Raw genomic sequence first — 22,472 nt, 5'->3', positions numbered from 1 at the left:
AGAAGGCATTTTCTGCATGTTTTTCAGTGAGGAATAATGAAGTCTCCATTAAGAATGGATTTTAGAGGAAAACAATCCCTTTATTATGAGTATGTTTACTTTGACTCAAGATTAATCACAAAAACTGGATGCAAAGGAATCAGGATTTGTTTTTTGGTTTGGTCCAATGGCTGCAAAGGCAAGCCTACTTGAGTATAGCTCCCTAGCCTGAAAAATCCCTCAGTTTCTCTCCAGCTGCCTCCCAACAACTCTGTAACCTTATAATATCCCACTCCTTGATTTTGCACTCTCAGTTTCTTCTCCAATCATGGAGATTGCTGTTTTTAAAGACATGAACAGATTGCTTGGGCCAAAGGGCTGGATGTGAGGATGGAGAGAGACATCAGACGCAAAAGAGGCAAGAATTAACAAGTGGGAGTAAATAAATATTTACAGGACCCTTGGACATGGGAAACTTTATTTTCTTTGTCTTTTTTAAAAAAAATCTTGATTATTGAAGGTATTACATATGTCCCTTTTTTTTCCATTGACCCTTTCTAGCCTGCCCCCACCACCCACCTCAGGCCTTCACCACACTATTGTCTGTGTCATGGGTTATGCTATATGCCTACAAGTTCTTTGGCTGATCTCTTCCCATCCAACCTCCCATCCCTATCTTCCCTCAGAGATTTGACAGTCTATTCCATGCTTCTATGTCTCTGGATCTATTTTGTTCATTAGATTCACCATATAAGTGAGATCAAATGATACTTGTCTTTCTCTGACTGGCTTATTTTGCTTAGCATAATACTCTCCAGGTCCCCCCATGCTGTCTCAAAGGGTAAGAGATCCTTCTTTCTTACTGCTACATAGTATTCCATGGTATAAATGTACCACAGTTTTGAAATTCTCTAAAGTAAGCCTTTAAGTTATGAAAATGTTTATGACTAATAAGTTCCTAAACAATGAACAACCAAGTATTGTTTCTTTTTAATTTATAAAATATGTTTATTTATTTCTTAACCACTCTAAATAAGCTCTAAAATCATGACTATTTAGGGCCCCTAGAAACCATTAGTATCTACTCAAAACAGCATATAAACTCTTCTAGGCAAATGGGCATTTATCTTATCCTGTGGAATCTCCAAGAAGCTTTCAGAGAGTCTTCTAGTGTGATACATTCTAGTTCCAAATAGAGCCCCTGGTGGCTGCTCAAATCTACTGTGAGCCAAAGTCACTTATAATCTCGTGACAAACTGAGCTCAAATAATAAAGACAACATATGACAAAGACTCGGCTCTCAAAAAGTGGAAAGGTTGGGACTGCCTTAACATGAAGTACAAAAAGGGCATATTGCGAACACATCACACCCTTTCACCTTAGGGTTGACCAGAAGACAAGAGCCTGCAGCAATCTGAAGGTAAACATCAAATACACGATGGGAACAGCTCTTCTCACAAAGTATGGTCAGCCTACGGGACAAACTTTCGCAAGTCAGAAACTTAGATATCACAGGAGGGAGGCCAACCACAATATCTGGGTTGTTGCCATGTAAACTTAAGGCTCATTGTGATAGGTTCAATTTTGTCACTCCAAAAATCCATATATTGAAGTCCTAATCCCCAGTACCTCTGAGTGTGACCTGATTTGAAAATAAAAAGGTCTTATTTAAAAAAGGGGGGAGGGGATTTGAGCAGAGACACACATACGAGGAGGATGCCAATATGGACATGAAGACAGCTGAAACCAGGGAATGACAACGATTCTACAAACCACTACAACATGGAAGAGAGTCATGAAGCAGGTTTTCTCTCACAGCCCTCAGAAGGAATCAACCTGCCAAAACCTTGACCTTCAACTTCTGGCCTTCGGAACTGGGAGGAAATCAATTTCCATTTTTAAGCTACCTGGTTTGTGATTCTTTGTTAGGGCAGTCCCAGCAAACGAACAGAGTGGTCAAACATCATGCTTCCTGTAATAAGCTGCAGAAAAGCGTTTCTTGTCTATGTTTAACATTACAGTCATCGATTTCGGAGTGCTGATGGTATTTTTTTCAGCCATTTCATTTTGCCTTTGCCATAGACATCATGTGTCAGTGGCAGACAACAGCAAGAGTTTGGACTTGCTGTGTGTTCTCTGAGCACGGAACACCTCCTCTGCAGGAGACCACAAAGCCCTAAGTCCTGGCTGCTTCTCCAGGCCTTTGCCATTTGCCCCTGCACAGGTGATCCAGAGCAAAGGGGAGGAGACAGAACCACGCAGAGCAGTGAGTGCGCGCTGCCTGCCCCACCTACGGACACCAGGGAGGGAAGGCATGGCTCCAGCTTCGGTGCTTAAGACACAGTTCCCCCAAAGTGTGTCTGTCTTTCAACTGAAAGTCCCCTTCTTCTTATCCCACCTGCTCAGAATTCTGGGAAACATTCCAGGATTTTCTTTAGCCAGAACAATGACTCATCCTTTGGGTCCCAATGTACTGTGGGTGAGTTGTTTTCATGTCTGTATTTCCCACATGACAGAACATCCTGGAGAGCAGGCAGCATATTTTTTGTACCCCCTTTTGCACCTAGCAAAATTTTTTCACAGATTGGATGCTAAATATGTGCTATCTAATTAAATAATAATTTCCTTTGGAATGTCCTCCTATCAACCTATTCCAATAGAAATCATTTAGAAATGACCTTTAGGAATCCACGGGAATATAACATTTTGAAAATTTCCATCAAAATAAGAGGCAATTTTTAAAAAAGGAAAAAGAAAAAGATGAGACAATTAAATTATCCCAGCTTTAAATAATTTTAAAAGTGACATCACTTTTTTTTCTGGATATTGAGATGTTTTCTTTGGTATGTTATATTCTCTATTTGTTACCATCTCATTTTTAAAAAACTTTTTAGGTTTTTAGAGAGAGAGGAAGGGAGACAGAGAACATCAATGTGAGAGCAGAACATAGAGCTGCTGCCTCCTACACGTCCCCTATATGGATGGAGCCTACAACCCCAGGCATCTGCCTGACTGGGAATTGAACCAGTGACCTTTTGGTGTGTGGGATGATGCCCAACCAACTGAGCCACACCAACCAGGGCTGTTATGATCTTATTTTAAATACATATTCACTTGTAATAAAATGCCCCTCAAGTCCAAATTGATCTCTCTTGGAGTGGGTGATACGGTTCCCTGAGGAGTTTCTCGTTGGCTGAAGTTGCATAATGTTCTGTCTTCTCCCAAATCTCTAGACTTTCTTACAAAAACATGAAATAAACTGTAGACACAAAACGTACCTGGGTCAAACTGAATCAGTTTAGATCGAGTCATCGTAAAATCTTTTCCAACTGTAGCTGACACTTGGTTGACCTAAAAAGGAAAAATATGTCCTTTTTTTAAAAATAAAAATAAATATTCTGTAATAGAGAAACCTCTAGTCTAGACTAAACTCACTCTTAAAATATTTTTAACATAATATGTGTGTTTTTTATTATAAGAAACCATTTTTGATCCAAGCTACATGGATCTTCCCTAAAGTTAAGGTTTTTATAAACTAATATCAATGGAAGTAAAACTTTCTTTTTTTGCTTCTTTAAAAATAATTCCGTTATTGGAGATAGTACCATGGATTTTATCAATATTTTCTCTTTGTTACGAGTAGGATTTTATTTCATTACTTTCCCTTTATCCCAGCCTTGCTCTAAAATAATGCCTCAGGGGGAAGGGAGAGGGAGTGAAGAGAGGAAGACATACAGGTGCCCCTGACAACCTGGTGCTGATGGTGCAGCCAGCTCTGAGGCCTCCTGCAAGCTCCAGGGCCCTGAAAGCCTGTAGACTGGATGCATTAAAGCAAGTCTGCTCCATTTTCCTGTCTGAACGACACCATCCCTCTTCACAGACATGAATGAGGGCTTTGTGGGGCTGAGAGACCTGGTGAGCAACCCCAGAAAGGCAATCTACACTCTGAATCGAGAGGTTCTATCAAGTAAGTGGCAAAAACACACACACAAAACAAAACACAAAAACTGCTCTAATTTAAAGAGACTGTTGATTGATCTCCTGTTCTCCCTACCTACAGCTGAAAACCAGGGTGATTTAAGGGCGCTAAAGCCATGGCCTGCACCTCCCTCAAAGGGAGCCTAAATATGTATGGTAAGAACAGTGCTCTTGGCTGAAAGAGAGGCCATCCGGTGAGAACCCTGCGGAAAGCACAGGCAGCTGCTGCTTTTGCATTTTTTAGATGTTTCAGATGGTCAGGAAAGTGGGTTAATATGTTTCTTCACTTTGTTACCAAGGAATGAAAGGCATGATTAAAAACTCTAACATTCTTATTTCTACGGCCTCAGACATTATCTCCATCTCTAATCAAAGGCCCTACCATCTGCCAATGGGTCTGCAGTGGAAACATTTTGCTCAAGAAGGGTATTACCTCCCCAAATCCCATTTGCTCTGTGCCTGCAATGCCAGGGCTCCTCCTGAAGTCTTTCACTGCGGAAAGGCAGCCCATGGTGCACCTGTACCCACCATATGCCGGGAGTTGCATATCCCCGCATGCTTCTTGCACGTGCAATTACCTAGTATTTACCACCACTGAGTTTACAGCATCCTACGTGGGAAGAGGAATGGTCTGAGGCAAGGTGGTTGGAGAAATCAGTCCAGTGAAGGTGCATGATGTAAACCAGGGCAAACACCCAGGTCAAGTGCTTCCTCTTTCCCTGCTCCTGGTCAAGTAACCAATAAGCTCTGGTGCAAGGCACAGGCTGTGGGCTGTGGGTAGAGTCATCCCTGAAGGACTCGGGGTTGTCTGACGGACTCAGCTGGCAGGCTCACAGTATGCATTCACTTAAGTAGACACAAGGTTCCATGTCACACCACGTATGTTCTTTCTACCTGGCAAGGGAGAGGTAGTGGGGCCCAAATCTCCAGACTCGAGCATATGGTGCTCTCTCTGGAGGACCAGAGGACGATTAGAAAACCATCCAGGCAGACTCTTTCTTTTTCCATAAACAATCTGCTGGAAAATTACAGGGCCTTCCACACTGTCTGATGTTTTACCAAAAACAAAGCATCCACAGATCCGGGGCAAAGAACCGAGGCCCACTGGAACAATAAATACTGAGTCTGCAGATGGTCAAATTTAGGTGCACAAGGTTCTGATTTGAATTTATGATTGTAATTGAGACCTAACTGAGATGCTGTTTTCCCCAGAAGCTAAGCCCAGTGTCCCTTTCATTAGACTGAGGAGGGCAGTGCTAAGGTGGTTGCTGTCATTAGCATGTAAAAGCTTTTCATACTTTCATTCTCTTGAAGTGCTATTGGGATAGCAACTCCTAAAAAAAAACACACAAAAAACCCTTCAATTCCAGAAGCCATAGGCTGTGTTTCTAGGTCCACGTCAATGGAAAGAAATAGCAAGTGGACTAATTCCAAAGGGATTACTGAAAATTCCAGGGTGTCTATATTGAAATATGCTCTCTTAATTTTTCATTTAAGACTTGGGGACTCTTAAGATAGGTTTGTCCCCTGATTTTTCTTCCCCACTGAGACTGGAGCAAGTGATCCTGGTGCATCCTAAGAGAAAGCCATTTGGGGACTGAAACTGGCTCTGGGCACCTCACAGAATGTCTTGCCTACAACGTTTCTTACCAAGGCAGAGTGTGACCCAAGTTCACTAGGTTGGTTATATCTCTCTGTGAAACGAACTTCAAGACTTAATAACCAGATTTCAAAGCTAAAAATGTGTTGAACATATCCTTTCTAGGAGCTAATGAAGCCAGATAAAGAAGGGAGGCATAAGGAGATTCTGTACCTAAAACCAGCAGGTCATTGTTGACACTTCCACAATTTAATATTTCCTTGTTTACTCTGATTTTTTTTCTAAGAAAACAATCAAAGGCATCACTCAGCAACCCACGTTTTAGCTGGACAGTTTACATTTTAGAGTTGTTACCTTTACACTCACAAAGGCTGAGTCCATGGAACAGCCCCTCCTGGTAATTTCCAAGGGCAACATGCCCACGTTCTCACAGACCTCATATTCTGTCTGTGACCACTCAATATGAGACCACTTCAGTTCCAGACTGCACGAAAGAAAAAGGGGAAATCATTAGAAGTGCATACTCATGGCTAACAGGGTCCTCTGCTGGGGAGGAGATGGAACCCTGGGTGCAATCCTGGTGATGGAAGTGGTTCATCAACATAAATCAATGCTAGGAATCCTTACTTTTGTCTGCTGCACTTTAGCTCACAAAAAACTTCTACTAACATCACCTCATTTAACACTCTCTTGCCAACACTATGAGGTAGACAAAGAAATGATTGGAATTCTATTTTACAAATGCAGAAGCTAAGGTTAAAAGACTGTCGGGCCCTAACCGGTTTGGCTCAGTGGATAGAGCGTCGGTCTGCAGACTGAAGGGTCCCAGGTTCGATGCTGGTGAAGGGCATGTACCTTGGTTGCAGGCACATCCCCAGTAGGAGGTATACAGGAGGCAGCTGATCGATGTTTCTCTTTCATCGATATTTCTCACCCTCTAACTCTCTCCCTTCCTCTCTGTAAAAAAATCAATAAAATATATTTTTAAAAAATGGCATCTCCCTGTAGTTGGGGAAGTGTCATTGTTAAAACAAAACAAAAGACTGCCAGAGTTCCCACAGTTATTAATGACAAAGGGGGGGGGGGCACTCAAATTTGAGTGTTCTGAAGGAAAGGAGCCAGCAGTTGTGGAGTTCAAGGAGACATTCACTTTTGCAAAGGACACTGATATGCAACCTTTTCTCTTATCTTTGGCCTTCCTCATCAGTACGCCAAGAACTGTTCCCGGCACAGACCTTTCCTGAACTTGGGCTCAGTTAAATAACAAGTTATCTTTGAGGATGTGCCTAAGAATTAGCATGTACATGTGTTTTATAAGCAGTATCTGTTTCCACGTCTATGCATTTAAAAGGGTCGTCCTAATGTGCAGCTCAGACGCAGCTAAGCAATGGAGTAAACCTAACAGAGAGATGCCTTTTCCCTGCAGTATCTGTAGCGAGCCCAACATTTGGTATAAACTGTCTTTAATCCTCAGGTGGAGAGAACCCTTTTTTATTTTTTGTTTCAGAAAAGAAACTGAGCGCAAGAGATATTAATAACTAGCTCAAAGACAAAAAGCTATGTCAAAGCTAATAGACAGCAGAGATGAAATTCCCAGCATAAATCTGAAGCCAAATGTTCTCCTCCTCCTTCTCCACCATTTTTCTCCCCAACTGAAGTTCATGACTCTTGTGTTTAAACTCACGCAGAAAAATACAATTTTATATTTTTCCTGAAATATTTCCCCTTGTGAGGTTAGAAAACTTAAAATGTTCCGCCCAAACATTTCTCTCCAAACATGTTACTTTTCACCCCCGGTAACCTTCAGCCATCTACAAGACACTGACAATCTTCATTATGATCATTTAACACGCTCCCCCTGCTTCTGTTTCATTCATTTCCCTTTCATGCTACATTTACAAAACCCACAGTGGTTGCCTTACTGTATTTTCAAACTTCCCATTGGATTCAGGCTCTTTCCTCTAGATTTAGATTTTTTTAATCTTTTTTTTTTCTTCTTGCAGAAGTAGAAATTCCGGGTGCTACCATGTGGATGGAGTGTGGAGTTCTCAAATCTCACAGGGTTCTCCGGGCTTTGCTGGGACCATTCCGATTGGAGAGTAAGTTTATCCTCTGATTACCACTCTATGTCCTTGCACCAAGCATGTGTCACAGTCATATCCTCTATATTAAGTTCACTAGCAAAATAAACTCACTGGCATTGTCTCCTACTTCAGTGACCGTGGGCCAGTAGGACAGATGTGGGAGCCTGGAATTATTGCAGAGGTTCATGAATTTCTATGAGCATTGATGTTCATTTATCAATAGAAATGTAGTGTTACTGGCATGCTGGACTTCATACAATTTTAACATAAAAATAGGATCCTTACTTTAAATAATATTGGAAACCCCATGGGTCTTTAATGCACCTAAATTCAAACCTGGCATGAAACAGATCAAGAAATAAAGAAATAAATGATGATGCATTTTAAAAAAAGTACAACAGAATTATGGGGGTGCCAGAAGAAGAGAGAGAGCAAGATACTGAAAACCTATTTGAAGAAATAATGACCGAAAACTTCCCCCACCTGGTGAAAGAAATAGACTTACAAGTCCAGGAAGCCCACAGAACCCCAAACAAAAGGAATCCAAAGAGGACCACACCAAGACACATCATAATTAAAATGCCAAGAGCAAAAGACAAAGAGAGAATATTAAAAGCAGCAAGAGAAAAACAGTTAATTACCTACAAGGGAGCACCCATACGACTGTCAGCTGACTTCTCAACAGAAACTATGCAGGCCAGACGGGAGTGGCAAGAAATTTTCAATGTGATGAATAGCAAGAACCTACAACCAAGATTACTCTACCCAGCAAAGCTATCATTCAGAATTGAAGGGCAGATAAAGAGCTTCACAGATAAGAAAAAGCTGAAGGAGTTCATCACCACCAAACCAGTATTATATGAAATGCTGAAAGGTACTCTTAAAGAAGAGGAAGAAGAAAAAAGTAAAGAGAAAAATTATGAACAACAAATACATATCTATCAACAAGCGAACCTAAAAATCAAGTGAATTAAAAACCTGAGGAACAGAATAATCTGGTGAATATAATAGAATCAGGGGCATAGAAAGGGAGTGGACTGATAATTCTCAGGGGGAAAGGGGTATGGGGGGTTCATGAAGAGAATGGACAAAAATCATACACCTATGGATGAGGACAGTGGGGGGGAGGTAAGGGCAGATGGTGGGGTGGGAAATGGGTGGAGGGGAGCTATGGGGGGAAAAAGGAGAAATAATTGTAATAATCTCAATAAAGATTTATTTAAAAAAAAATAATAAAAAAGTACAAGATAACAAGCAACAAGCACATTACAAATACCAATAGAAATAACATACTATTCTTCATCTTCTAATTAAATCTATTATTGTTCTAAATAACATGTTGCAAAGAATTCCTGAAGGAACCAGCAAAGAGGTTGGGGGAAAGGACAAAAACCTGAAACAGAAAAGACAGAAAAGCAATGGGAACGTGTGCAATAGATAAACAGGGATGCATTTCAGCTAAGACTCAGCAAGGTTCAGATGAGTGTTCCTGTCCAGTCTCCCGAGGATTTAGCCATTGCTGACGTTCACCATGACAAGCAGAAATTCATCAGTGTTACTGTGCAGATCCAGAGGACCTCCAGGCCTAATGCTAAATGCAGTTTGATTGCTGGACTACATCAATCAAGAGACTACGCAGCGTGCTGCTCAGCTTCAAAGCATAAAGGGTCTTGGCATTTGGGGCGTGCCTGCATTTCCCTGATGCATCAGAGAATGCTTAGAGGTTCAGGTTGTCGTTACACAACGTTCCATTTTATCTCCTGGAAAGGAGTCACTACAAATAATAAAGATGTATTGAAAATCCATACAGGTTAAGCCAGGCTATCCATTTTCCAGAAAAAATATTTAAATTGTGAAGCACTTGTATACCTATGGGGTGTGTGCAAGGCATGTTTCAAATGCTTTTTGGTTTTTGCAGTGCTTTATCTGAGAAGAGCTTTCTATGCTGAGACTGTGGTTGCTTAAACTCTACACAAACACCTGGAAGAAAAGTAAGAGGTGTAGTCAGCCACGTGGGAATCCCCCCTGCTGGACGCCCCCAGATGTGTGCTTGACATCGTGTAGATAACCAGATGCAGGAGCCCAGGAGAGACTGGGAAAGCTCTGGACGTGTGGCTGTCATGGAGACGAGCGTTGTTTCAAACCTGCCCCTTTAATGGTCCCTCCTTCCCCTATTACCATTGAGTAAAGCTCATTCTAAGGTAAGAAATGAAATTTCTGGATACAGGTTTGCAAATCCCATATGGAAATGGTTTCAAGGCTTGTAGCAGGGGGTGAGAACTCCTTTAGCCCCTGGGTCAGGGTTTCTCAATCCACACCATCGGCATTTGGAATGTGATAATTATTTGCTGTGGGGGGCTGTCCTGGGTACTAAGATATTTAGCAGCATCCCTGCCTCGACCCACCAAATGCAGTGGCACCCACTTCCCTTCAGTCACGACAACCAAAACTCTTTCCAGACATTTCCAAATGTCCCTTAGGGGGAGTCATCCCCAGTGGAGGGACACTTAGCTAAGTGATTCAGGTGCACTCGTCAAAATAGAAACTTTGATTTGATGTGAAAACTAAATGTTGGTTCCCCAAACCACTATTGTGAATGGAAGACACAGGATGAAGTAGTATGAATTAAACTGGAATATAAGTCATGAGGCTTCTGGTCCCTCTGTCACTCATTGGCACTAAGTCAGGTACATGAAAAGCTATTTAAATATTCAATTTAAAATCACAATGCAGCCGAAACCGGTTTGGCTCAGTGGATAGAGCGTCGGCCTGCGGACTCAAGGGTCCCAGGTTCGATTCCGGTCAAGGGCATGTACTGTGGTTGCGGGCACATCCCCAGTGGGGAGTGTGCAGGAGGCAGCTGATCGATGTTTCTCTCTCATCGATGTTTCTAGCTCTCTATCTCTCTCCCTTCCTCTCTGTAAAATATCAATAAAATATATTTTTAATCAATAAAAAAAAATAAAATAAAATAAAATCACAATGCATCCCCAAAGCCCAGCATCTGTGATTCCCCATATCCCAACCAACTCTTTCCTTTTCCAAAGTATGTGTCACATACATTTAAACATACTATTTAATTTACTTAGATACTACTAGTATGTATGCTCCAAGTAAAAAGGGGCCTTGCTCACTGATGTATTTCTAAGTCCCTTGTAGAGTGCATAGGATATAGTAAGTGCTCAATAAATATTTGTTAAATAAATCTCCTTTAGCCCACTGTTTCCTAAGCTCAGTTGACCACCAAACCTTCCCTCCCCCCCACCCCCGCACACACACATCCCTATTAACATCAGATTACACACAATTTGAAAAAAACAATACGAAGCTCAGATGATCCTTCTATGTTCTTACTAGCCCTCGGTTCTTTGGCTATTATTGGACTTTATTAGAGAGAAAGATGGCATTGATAAAAGAGCATTCTCCCAGCATCCTGATTTCTTAACACACATGCATGTTCTTGTCTAAGTGCCTGCATGGTTCTCGACATTTGGCAATGTTGAGAGAGAGCTCGGATTGCCACACGGAGGAGGGTAATGCTGCATTTAGTGGGTGGAGGCCTGGAATGCGGCTAAACATCCTGCAATGCACAGGACACCCACCCCACCCCCATCCCCTAACAAAGAAGTACCTGGCCCCAAATGTCAACAGTGTTGAGGTTAAAGTAAAAAATATATACTTTCTGACATTTTTTTTCTGTGGCTACCTGATTCATTAATATGTAGGAACAATATACTTAAAGAACCACTTGTGATTCAAACTCCAGTTTGGGATTTGGGACATTAATCTAGGTTAACAAGAGTGTATAAAAAAGGTCCTCAGCCACTCTATGCCTCAGTTTCCTCACCTCCCTAAGTGTCATAATCATGAGTCTGTGCTTCAAAGGAGCCAAATGAACCTTAATGAGTACCCACTAAGTATGCTGAGTCTCTCAGTGAAAGGTTTTACAGAAGCTAAAGTTGTGATTAAATTATTCTTATAACTAAATCTTCATCTATAATCAAGTAGCATATGACTTAAGAAAATTGAGATGATAAAAAATATTTTTCCAAGTAGTCAATCTAAGATTTATCAATTCAAAGAGGATGCTATTAAGATCCGTAATGTAATGCTCTGAACACCTGTGTTTTCCTTTTTGTCTCTCACTCATGATAATGGGGAAACAGTGTTTAGCCAGGAGGCAGCACAGTGAGACCCAGACAAGTACTTCGGAGTCAGACACATCTTGCAACCACTTAGTGTGTGATTACGGTCAGTTACGCAGTCTCCCTGGGTCTCAGCTTTCATTATCTTCACAATGAGGAGAATGATACTCACGTCAAATGATGAAAATTTAAATGTGTTAATATGTGGAAAGCACCTGTACACAGTGGGTGCTTAATAAGTGTGATTTCCCTTTTCATCCTCTGTGCTTTCTGAGATCGAATCTGGAAATATGTATGTTAACTTCCGGCATGCAGGTAACATGAAAGCTTTACCTGGCCGATTGTTTCAACCTCTTCCCCTATAAGGTGTTTCACAAAAGCTGCCAAACCACTGCAGAGTTCACCTATTAGACATTCCTTTTCTGTTTCATTTCTTTTGTGCCTTCTCTTTTAAGGCCAAGAGTGAATAATAGACCAGCTAGAGGGAGGGTAGCCAGAGGAAGGAGAGGAATCGGGTGCTTGGGATCACGGAGCAGCTGGGGAAGCAGCCTCTGAGTGATCAAGAAGCTCCATGTGGGTCAGCGCTTCTTGCGAAGTTTACTCTTTGTCGGTGCACTCAAGGAAGAGGTCAACAGAGAAGACGTATGAAGAAACTGGTCAAAAATTGGCTACATTCTGTGGTCTGCAGAGGAGTTTTGGGTGAATGATGTGGGTCCCGTGTAGTTTAGGTGAAGAATTCTGAAGATCACATTGAGGTTCAAGTTGGACAGGAGAATGAACTTGAGCTTGGCCACCAAGGTGAATAAGAGGAGCATGCACTTTGAGGTCAGGACGTCAGGGTCCTCTTTCGGCTCTGCTGCTCATCCACTTAAGTGACTTCAGGACAATTACTTAAATGCTTTGAGCCTGATTTCCCTCTCACTCTCAGAGGATTGTGCTTTGTAGATTTCTATTCATGATTAGGCAACATATGTGAAAGTACCTAGCACAGTACCTGAAATTTAGGCATTCAGCCAAGTCTAAATCTTCATGCAAATCTCCATGAATTTCAGAGTTATAAAATAATTTCTATTCATGATAAAATACCTCCCACATGTATTCCATGAACAACTTGTTCCATGAGCTATTGAGGGGGACAAGGGAGGGAGAAGTAGTTCTGTAGTCAAATCAAGGTCAGATGTGCTACATACTATATCCCTCCCTCAGAGATCCCCAATCCATGCATGCTTCTCTATAATTCTGGAATGTGAAGCACACAATCTAGCTACCTAGTAATAACTTGATTCATTTAGCTGATTCGAATCAGCTTTTCTAATACCTTTGTTAATGGAGCATCCATTGACTCTTCAGAGCTGGTATTCCATAGAAATGCTGCAAGAGCAAAAACTTACTAGCAATCAAGATTCTGGGACCTTCCCTCTGAACATAGGTCCTTCTCATTTTTTAAAAGAGCTCCCCTTCTGCTCAAGAGTGCACCCACCAGTCGCTTTAGCTTTATTACAGAAGGTCTTCACTCCTTCGAATAGGCAGAATATTAATGTACTCACACTGTCTAAGCCAGAGAAAGACACAAAGTGGTACAGCATTTAGCTTATTGATTAAGGAGCATATTGCTTGCTTGCTTTGTGAATCATCCCAGCATTAATTTCTAATTAGAGGTGGGCTTTAGATGGCCACCCAATGTCTCTGGAATACTTCTTCAAACAGTCGATCTTTACACCCACATGAGTGAACAACAATAGTAATCACTACCACAAGTTGAACTTGCTAAGGATGTTAAATATACAAGATGCTTTCATATGTTTTACCTCATTTGTTTCTTTAAACACATTTTGGTATTGCCCCCATTTGACAGATGAGATAACTGAGGCTTGAACAACCATCTAAGTCAATGGCAGAGTCAAAGCCCAAACCCTATTCTTTGGTTCTAAGTCCAGTGGTTTATTATTTATTATCTATACTAATTCCTGGTGTGTTAAACATGGAGTACACGCTAATATTAATAGCTATAACTTACATTTTTTAAATGTGTGGGGTTTTTTTTGCTGAGTTTTTAGAAAGAGAGGGAGAGAGAGAGGTGGGACTTTAGCTGGCCATTGATCATCGATCGACTACACAACCCACTACTGGGGATTGAGCCCACATTCCCAGGCATGTGGCCTGACCGGGAAGCGAACTGATGACCTCTTGGTTCCTGGGTCAATGCTCAACCACTGAGCCACACCTGCCAGGCCTTACATTAAAAACAAACAAACAAAAAACACACAACAACTAAGACTTAAGGTCCTTGAAGAGTAAGTATTCCCCTTTCTTGCTGCCTAGGTAGGCCAATGACTGGAGAGAAAGAAGGGAGATTAAGTCTGCAGCTCCCTCCCCTTAGGCCAGTTAGCACACCTTGATAAGAATGGGCAAGTTCTTTCATGCAGTGAGAAAAACCATGGACTCTAGAGCCATACTTCCTGGGCCTGAATCCCAGCTCCTTCACTAATTAGCTGCACAAGCTTGGAAAATCTCACATCCTATTTTTGTGCTTCAGTTTCCTCATGTGTAAATTCTGTATTATGATGGTACCTAACACATAGGTGGTTGCGATGATTAAATGAAGAGTGATGAAACAGAGCAAAAAACAACTATATTGCTAATGCCTGTGGTTTATATTGTACGCGTAACTAGGTTCTTGCTGGCTGTCTTGGAAAGACAACCCACTACTGATAAGATTGTTTCTTACTGGAAAAATATATTTCCTGTTCCAAAAAGATCTAATAAATGAGGCTGGAGACAATTACGCCACTCAAAAATTATGGACATAAATGCTGAGCAATTTCTACCTCCCTCTGCTCATTCTAAAGAAAATAATAAACATCAGAATCAAATTTAAATCATTTTTGGATTAGCCCTTGGTAGGCATCATTTTGTTCCATTGGTTCTACTCATTTCAAGCTTTATTAGAAACATCGTCAGCATAGCTATATGAACATTAATATCCAACACAAGCAGGAGCCTATTTAAAATAGCCTCAATTAAGGTTATAATTTCTTCCAGGATTCTCCTATAAATCTGAGGATTATTTAAAAACATAAATCATCTTCAAAAGCAATTTCTTTGTAACAATGAAGAATAAAAGGGTATGTAAGTGAAGCAACATCAATCTAGCGCTATTGCTGGGGGTGGGGGGATCTCTTATCAGCTCTGCTGTGTTCACACATGGAAGCCCAGCAGACAGCATGAGGCCAGTAGCAAGTCTGACCAGTATTCTAATATTTCTTATTTGATCTACTAAACACAAGTGCAGTCAATTTATTAATGTTTTGGGAACAGGATTTTTAAAAACATTTTTTTTGAGTTACAAGATTTTTTTTAATATGTTATATTGATTTTTTACAGAGAGGAAGGGAGAGGGATAAAGAGTTAGGAACATCAATGAGAGAGAAACATCGATCAGCTGCCTCCACACCTCCTACTGGGGATGTGCCCGCAACCAAGGTACATGCCCCTGACCGGAATCGAACCTGGGACCTTTCAGTCCCCACACTGATGCTCTATCCATAGAGCCAAACCGGTTAGGCTTGAGTTATAAGATGTTTGATTAAAATAGCAAGTAGTTAGTACATTTTCTATAAAGGAAATCCTGAGGAATCATTTCTCTTAGGCAAGAGCAGTTTAATGAGTGATGGTGAGGCCTTCCTTGTTCATATCCACTTACCAGTTTCTAATACTGTGCACCCAGATACTACACTTTATCAGGGCAATGGAGGTGAACCCTGGGAATGTGTTATTAAGAGAAGGATGCCAGTTTTTCTAACCATGACTACAGAGACCTCTGCTGGTACACGTTGGAACTACAATCAGGGTCAGAAAGAAAAAGCAAGAATGAAGAGAACAGAGACGAATTTCTGCAATTTTTCTTCCTTTGTCCATATACTAGCATAAAAAAAAAACCCTATAAAGAGTCTATACTCACTTACAATGTGTCATTTTACTAAGATCTGGTTAATAGCCACTTTTCTTTGAGGTGACGGGAGAAGGGTTATCAAATTTATAAAGAAAGAAAATTCAGCACCACAAGAACTGGACTGTAATACATCTTCTACAGCCATCCGATAAACTGGTAAATTATTCAAGGTCTATCTCCAAGAAGAGTCTAGAAGAGGGACCCAGTGAGTGAAATTACTGCAGCCTGTTAATCTTGTTAATTTTTAGGATTTCTTACTCTTGTTATTCTGAGGGTTGTACATGTTATATAACTTCTAAGTGTCATTTAATACCTGCATGTCTATTTTCCTCTTTACACTGTCTTCATCTTACCCAGGATAGGTCTGTTCACTGGTAAGGGCAGTCTCAAGCCATCAATTTTTTTTGTTTGGTTTTCTGGAAGCAAAGAGCTGTTTTTGCTAACCCCTCCTGGCTGCCTCACGCCTCCCGCTCTAGATGTTTCAGACTCTCAGTGCTAACATGGTCCTAGAGTGACCTCTTGCTGCACGATGTGTACATGAGCCTGCAAGCTCGGTCCTGGATGCCTGTGAATTGTCAAGACAGAAACCTGTCTGCATGTGAAAGTGAATGCATTTACCTGCATAAATGGAATGAGCCAGCGCTATCCACCTTAACTTTCTAATGTTTCAATACTCCGTAAACTACTGGTTTCCCCATTATTGAGCAGTAATAGAAAGAATCATCTCCCTCCAAAATACACTCCATGAGCTTGTGAAATGGTCTATGAATTTATCCTCTTAGATTCTGTTTCAAAACAACATTTCACTTTCCTAATCAGATATGTGCTGGATATTATATGCAGGACAACTGAATAAGCAAAAGAATTTACATGTGCGGAGTGGCAGAGTTCCCTGTGGGGTCCATGATTTGAAATTCCATGGTATCTGAATTAAATTCCAAAGACGGGTTTATGACGTAAAGAATGGTCTTACTGTTTAAGTCCTTTTGGCTAAATTTCTCACGGATAAATTCACCTACAAAAAAAAAAAGAGAGAGACAAATGACTTTAGTGGGTGAGCAAACAAAATAGTAAATAAAAGCTGATAAAATTGAATGGCTATTTTATTTTAAATACTGGCTTTCAAAATCTCTGAAGTATATTCTTTAAAGAAATTGACATTATTGCAACTATCTTAAAACTCATATGCAATGAACTTAAATGAGTCTCTAAAGTTTACTCTGTCTCAGAAATATTGTGCCTTAAAGAAAACATAAAAATAGAGGAAGACTAGGAAGAGACAGTAATACGGTAAAATATGTAATTCTTGCCGTCCTCTTTAGTGATTTATTTTGATCACTATCTTCATAAAGCAGAAGTAATATGCAATCCAGATAAACCACTATACCAAAAAACCCAGAATTTAAAAACATAAACTGACATCATTTAGAATTTATTTTAGAAAAAAGTCGCAAATATGAATTTGGCTCTGAGACTGAGTGTTCCTCTGACTATATTACAATATAGCTGTTGTTTTTTTTTTTTTGAAAAGTAAACAACAACAGTATATAAGGAAATAATATGTCAGTATTTGGATCTCCCACTCAAGATGCACTTGGAAAGGCTCAGCTTCAAACTCTCTTATCAATATTGATTTATCAACTGCATCTAGCAGTAAGGCCTGGGGAGTGTTTACCAAATGGGCCTGCGCCTAATTAAATTACTTTCTAACATTGCCAGGCACTGGGTATTTTTAAATGAGCAAGAACAAGGATGAAGGAAGACAGTACCTGTTGTTGTGTTCTCCAGATGTCCATGTTGGGGGCCTCGTAAAATCTTAAAGATAATCTGATCGTCCTCAGTGTCGGGGTCTGATGCCTTCAACACACGGGAAGTGATGTAAATCCCGTAACAGCCATTTTTCAGGAGTCCCACTTGAGAGGCAGAATGCAAGTGTGTGATGTGGGGGGCTGTTTTGTCCAACTGGTCCACCTAAATTGTCAATCATTATAAGTTTATACAAAGGCTTCTCATCCCCATGGGGTCTTAATGGTTAACAATGACAAACGCTCCTGAATATCATTCAGATCCCTTTTACTCTTTTTTTGTTAATTTCTGCTGAAGACTGTTTTGTTCACAATACCCTCAGCAAATATCATAGAGCCTGGGACAGAGGTGGACTTTCCATTGTAAACTTGGACCCAGCTTTATTTACCTGTCACACTCCCCCATTAGGATGTAAGCTCCCCCATCTATTCCTTACACTTGGCACAGTGCCTGACTGTAACAGGAGCTCAGGAATATTTGTTAAATGGATATGTTAAAAGTAAATTGTACCGCCAAAACCGGTTTGGCTCAGTGGATAGAGCGTCAGCCTGCGGACTGAAAGGTCCCAGGTTCGATTCCGGTCAAGGGCACGTAACTTGGTTGCGGGCACATCCCCAGTGGGAGGTGTGCAAGAGGCAGCCGATCAATGTTTCTCTCTCATCGATGTTTCTAACTCTCTATCCCTCTTCCTTCCTTTCTGTAAAAAATCAATAATATATATATATATATATATATATATATATATATATATGTATATATATATATAAAGTGAATTGTACCGTAAACTTAATGTTAGCTCCACAGAAAGATTTCCCCATTTTCCCAGTGTTTGGTTATTTACAGAAGGGTTTACAAATGCATTGACTATTTTTGTCATGCCTTTGTTCAAAGGGCAAAAATGTTCAATAAAAGTAGAAATACCTAAGAAAATAATGAGAGGTAATTATGTATAGGCATTTGTGCATCTGTTTCATTGATGATGAGAACAGGTGAACTCAATTTGTGAAGACGGTGCCTGGGCAAAGAGGAATACAGGTTCAAACACTACAAAGGGCCTCACTCAGGTGTGGCAGGGAGCTTGGTCCATCTTGCAAATAATAGTTGTAGGTTAGGGATGGAACAGGTTTAGATGGATTAGCACAATTCACCACCAATATCAGAAAACAAGCACAAGAACACTACCTTCATTCCCTTTACCCCTAATCATTCGGTTCTTAACTTCACTTACCCAAAAATAATACCACTACAAATCTTAGTTCATCCTAGCAAAGTGAGAATAAGCGTCAATGATAAGCATATATATATATATATATATATATATATATATATATATATATATACACACTCTCTAGAGGCCCAATACACGAAATTCGTGCAAGAGTAGGCCTTCCTTCCCTCTGGCTGCCGGTACCTGGGACCTGGGCTTCCCTTGCAGCCCTGGCATCATCCGGAAGATCATCCGGATGAAGGATGTCTGGTCTAACTAGCACATTACATTTTTATTATTATAAATATGTGTGTGTGTGTGTGTGTGTGTGTGTGGTGTGTATCTATATATATATATGATATTGAAAAGAAAAAGAGGTAGGAAGAACTGATAATAATTTCTACAACTTAGTGTTAACTGATTAAAAAACCCAGTTAATTTTTTTTTGCAGAATAGAAGACAACTATAACACCATTTTTGTTCAAATCAAACACATATATATGTTCATACAGACATAAGCAAAACTGTGGGAGCATTTGCACAAATCTACATTTGTCTTGGTATGGCGAAAATGCACCACTCCTCCTTTGTGTATTTCCATATGGAATTTTGTAATAACCAAATATGTTTTCCTCTCAGGTTGGCAAGGTCCTTGTTGATTAATAAAAATAATCATAAGAAGTTGATTAACAAAAATAATCATAAGAAGTGGAAGGATATACTGTGCTCATGAATTGGAAGAATTAATATAATTAAAAATCCATACTACACAAAGCAATATACAGATTCAATACAATTCCTAGCAAAAATGACATTTTTTTCACAGAACTAGAACAAACAATCCTAACCTTTATATGAAATCATAAAAGACCCTGAATAGCTGAAGCAATTTTGAGAAAGAACTTGAGAAACCTCATGCTCCCTCATTTCAAACTATACTACAAAGCTATAGTAATCAAAATAGTATGGTACTGGCACAGAAACAGACACACAGATCAGTGGAACAGAATTGAGAGAGCCCAGAAATAAACCCATGTTGATATAGTCAAATAATTATAATCAAGGAGGCAAGAATATACACTAGGGAATACACAGTCTCTTTAATAAATGCTGTTGGGAAAACTGGACAGCTATATGCAGAAAAAAAGAAACTAGGTCACTTTTGTTCACCATATAAAAATAGACTCAAGCCCTAGCCAGTTTGGCTCAGTGGATAGAGCATCGGCTTGCGGACTGAAAGGTCCCAGGTTCGATTCCGGTCAAGGGCATGTACCTTGGTTACGGGCACATCCCCAGTAGGGGGTGTGCAGGAGGCAGCTGATCGATGTTTCTCTCTCATCGATGTTTCTAACTCTCTATCCCTCTCCCTTCCTCTCTGTAAAAAAGCAATAAAATATATTTTTAAAAAAGAAAAAAGAATAGACTCAAAAAGGATTAAACACTTAAATGTAAGACTTCAAACCATCAAACTAGAAGAAACCATAGGCAACAAAATTTTTAACATCAGTCTTGGCAAATTTCTTTTAGATATGTCTACTCAGGCAAGTGCAACAAAAGTAAAAATAAACAAATGGGACTACATCAAACTAAAAAGTTTTTTCACAGCAAAAGAAACCATCAACAAAACAAAAAGACAATCCTTGAATGGGGGAAGATATTCACAAATGATATATCTAATAAGGGGTTAATATCTAAACTATATAAAATACTTATACAGCACAACATAAAAAACACACACAAACCAAGCTGATTAAAAAATGGGCAGAGGATCTAGATAGATATTTGTCCAAAAAGGACATACAAATGACCAACAGACTCATGAAAAGATGCTCAACATCAGCAAGCATCAGGGAAATGCAAATCAAAACCACAATGAGCTATTTATCACCTCACATCTGTCAGAATAGCTATTATGAAAAAGACAGCAAACAAAAAGTATTGGGGAGAATGTTGAGAAAAGAGAACACAACCGCACTGGTGGTGTGATTGAAAATTGACACAGCCACTACAGAAAACAGTATAGAGATTCCTCAAAAACCTGAAAACAGAAAACCATATGACGCAGCAATTTCACTTCTGGATATTTGGCAGAAGAAAACAGAAAACACTAATTTGAAAAGATAGATACACCCTCATGTTCAATACAGCACTATTTACAATAATCAAGATACGGAAGCAACCTAGTTGTCTACTGATGGATCAATAAATAAAGAAGATTGGTATATATCAAACATAACTCAGTCATTAAAAAATAAAATAAAATCTTGTCAGGCCAGTGTGGCTCAGTAGTTGAGCATCAACTTATGAACCAGGAGGTCACGGTTCAATTCCTGGTCAGAACACATGCCTGGGTTGTGGGCACCATCCCCAGTAGGGGGCGTGCAGGAGGCAGCTAATCAATCATTCTCTCTTATCATTGATGTTTCTGTCCCTCTCTTCTTCTCCCTTCCTCTCTGAAATCAATAAAAACATATTAAAATAAAATCTTGCCATTTGTGACAACAGAGATGAATCCAGATAAGTAAAATAATATAGATGGAAAAAGACAAAAAGACCACTCATATGTGGAACCTAAAAAATAAGATAAATGAATAAACAAAACAAAAGAGAAATAAACTCATAGATGCAGAGAACAAACTTATGGTTGCCAGAGGGAAGGGCAGTGGAGGATGGGCAAAAAAGGTGAAGGGAAAAGAGAGGTACAAACCTCTAGTTATGAACTAAATAACTCATAGGAATGAAATGCATAGCAAAGGGAATATAGCCAATTATAAAATAACTTGGTACGGTGACAAATGGTTACTAGACTTTTCATGGTGATCACTTAGTAAAGTATATAAATGTTAAATCGCTATGTTGTAAACATAAAACTAATATAATATTGTATGTCAACTATACTTTTAAAATTTTTGGAAATAAATCATGTTGACTAATGTTTGTAGGAACAGGCATTCTATATTTTGCTGATAGGAGTGAAAATTTTCTGAATAGAAATTTGGCATGTATGTACACTGAAATGTGCACATACTTTGATCTAAAAATTTCACTTTTTTAAGTATATCCTGCAGAAATAGACATGTACACAAAATGCATATATAAGGATGTTTACTAAAATTCCAGAAAAGATAGAAGTCTAACATGGAATTTATAAACCATCTCTACCTGAGACTGAATGCTATGCAGCCTTTAAAAATTATGTTTTCAAGGGAGATTTAATGACATGAAAATATTTTCATAACATAATGAAGAGTGGAAACATACAATATACATAATAATACATAGAATATCGTGCCATTTTTATTGCACAGAAGAAAAGAATGGAACTCACCAACAATAGTTATCTTTGGTATGATTGTGAAGGATTTTTTTTTCTTGTCCTTTTCTATAGTTTATGAATTCTTTTTTTAAAATATATTTTTATTGATTTCAGAGAGGGAGAAAGAGATAGAAACATCAATGATGAGAGAGAATCATTGATTGGCTGCCTCCTGCACACCCCCCACTGGGGATCAAGCCTGCAACCTGGGCTTGTGCCCTGACCTGGAATCAAACTGTGACCTCCTGGTTCATAGCTCAACGCTCAACCACTGAGTCACGCCGACTAGGCAGTTTATGAATTCTTTACAATAAACAATTATTTTATAAATTGAAAAGCAACACACATTTTTAAAAGTTACAGTCATTCTCCTCTTCTGTAAAGTATGGATGGTGAACTCTACTG

The 22,472-nt window shown here is 39.7% G+C and overlaps 1 protein-coding gene across 3 annotated transcripts in view; it reads right to left on the bottom strand.

Moving 5' to 3' along the window:
- Positions 1-22,472, bottom strand: part of FREM1 (FRAS1 related extracellular matrix 1) — a gene marked incomplete at its 5' end in the record, with an annotated part of 121,887 nt that overhangs the window by 20,163 nt on the left and 79,252 nt on the right. For all 3 annotated transcript variants that reach the window (XM_080669320.1, XM_080669321.1, XM_080669319.1), the window contains 4 exons: positions 3,258-3,330; positions 5,912-6,041; positions 16,609-16,753; positions 17,508-17,709. In XM_080669320.1, coding sequence (XP_080525446.1) covers positions 3,258-3,330; positions 5,912-6,041; positions 16,609-16,753; positions 17,508-17,709 — 550 coding nt within the window. The remainder of the gene's footprint in view (positions 1-3,257; positions 3,331-5,911; positions 6,042-16,608; positions 16,754-17,507; positions 17,710-22,472) is intronic.

The sequence above is a fragment of the Plecotus auritus genome (genome assembly GCF_963455305.1).
Source record: "Plecotus auritus genome assembly, chromosome: 5".
In the NCBI taxonomy this organism is placed as follows: Eukaryota; Metazoa; Chordata; class Mammalia; order Chiroptera; family Vespertilionidae; genus Plecotus; species Plecotus auritus.
This window is presented reverse-complemented; position numbering and strand designations above follow the sequence as displayed.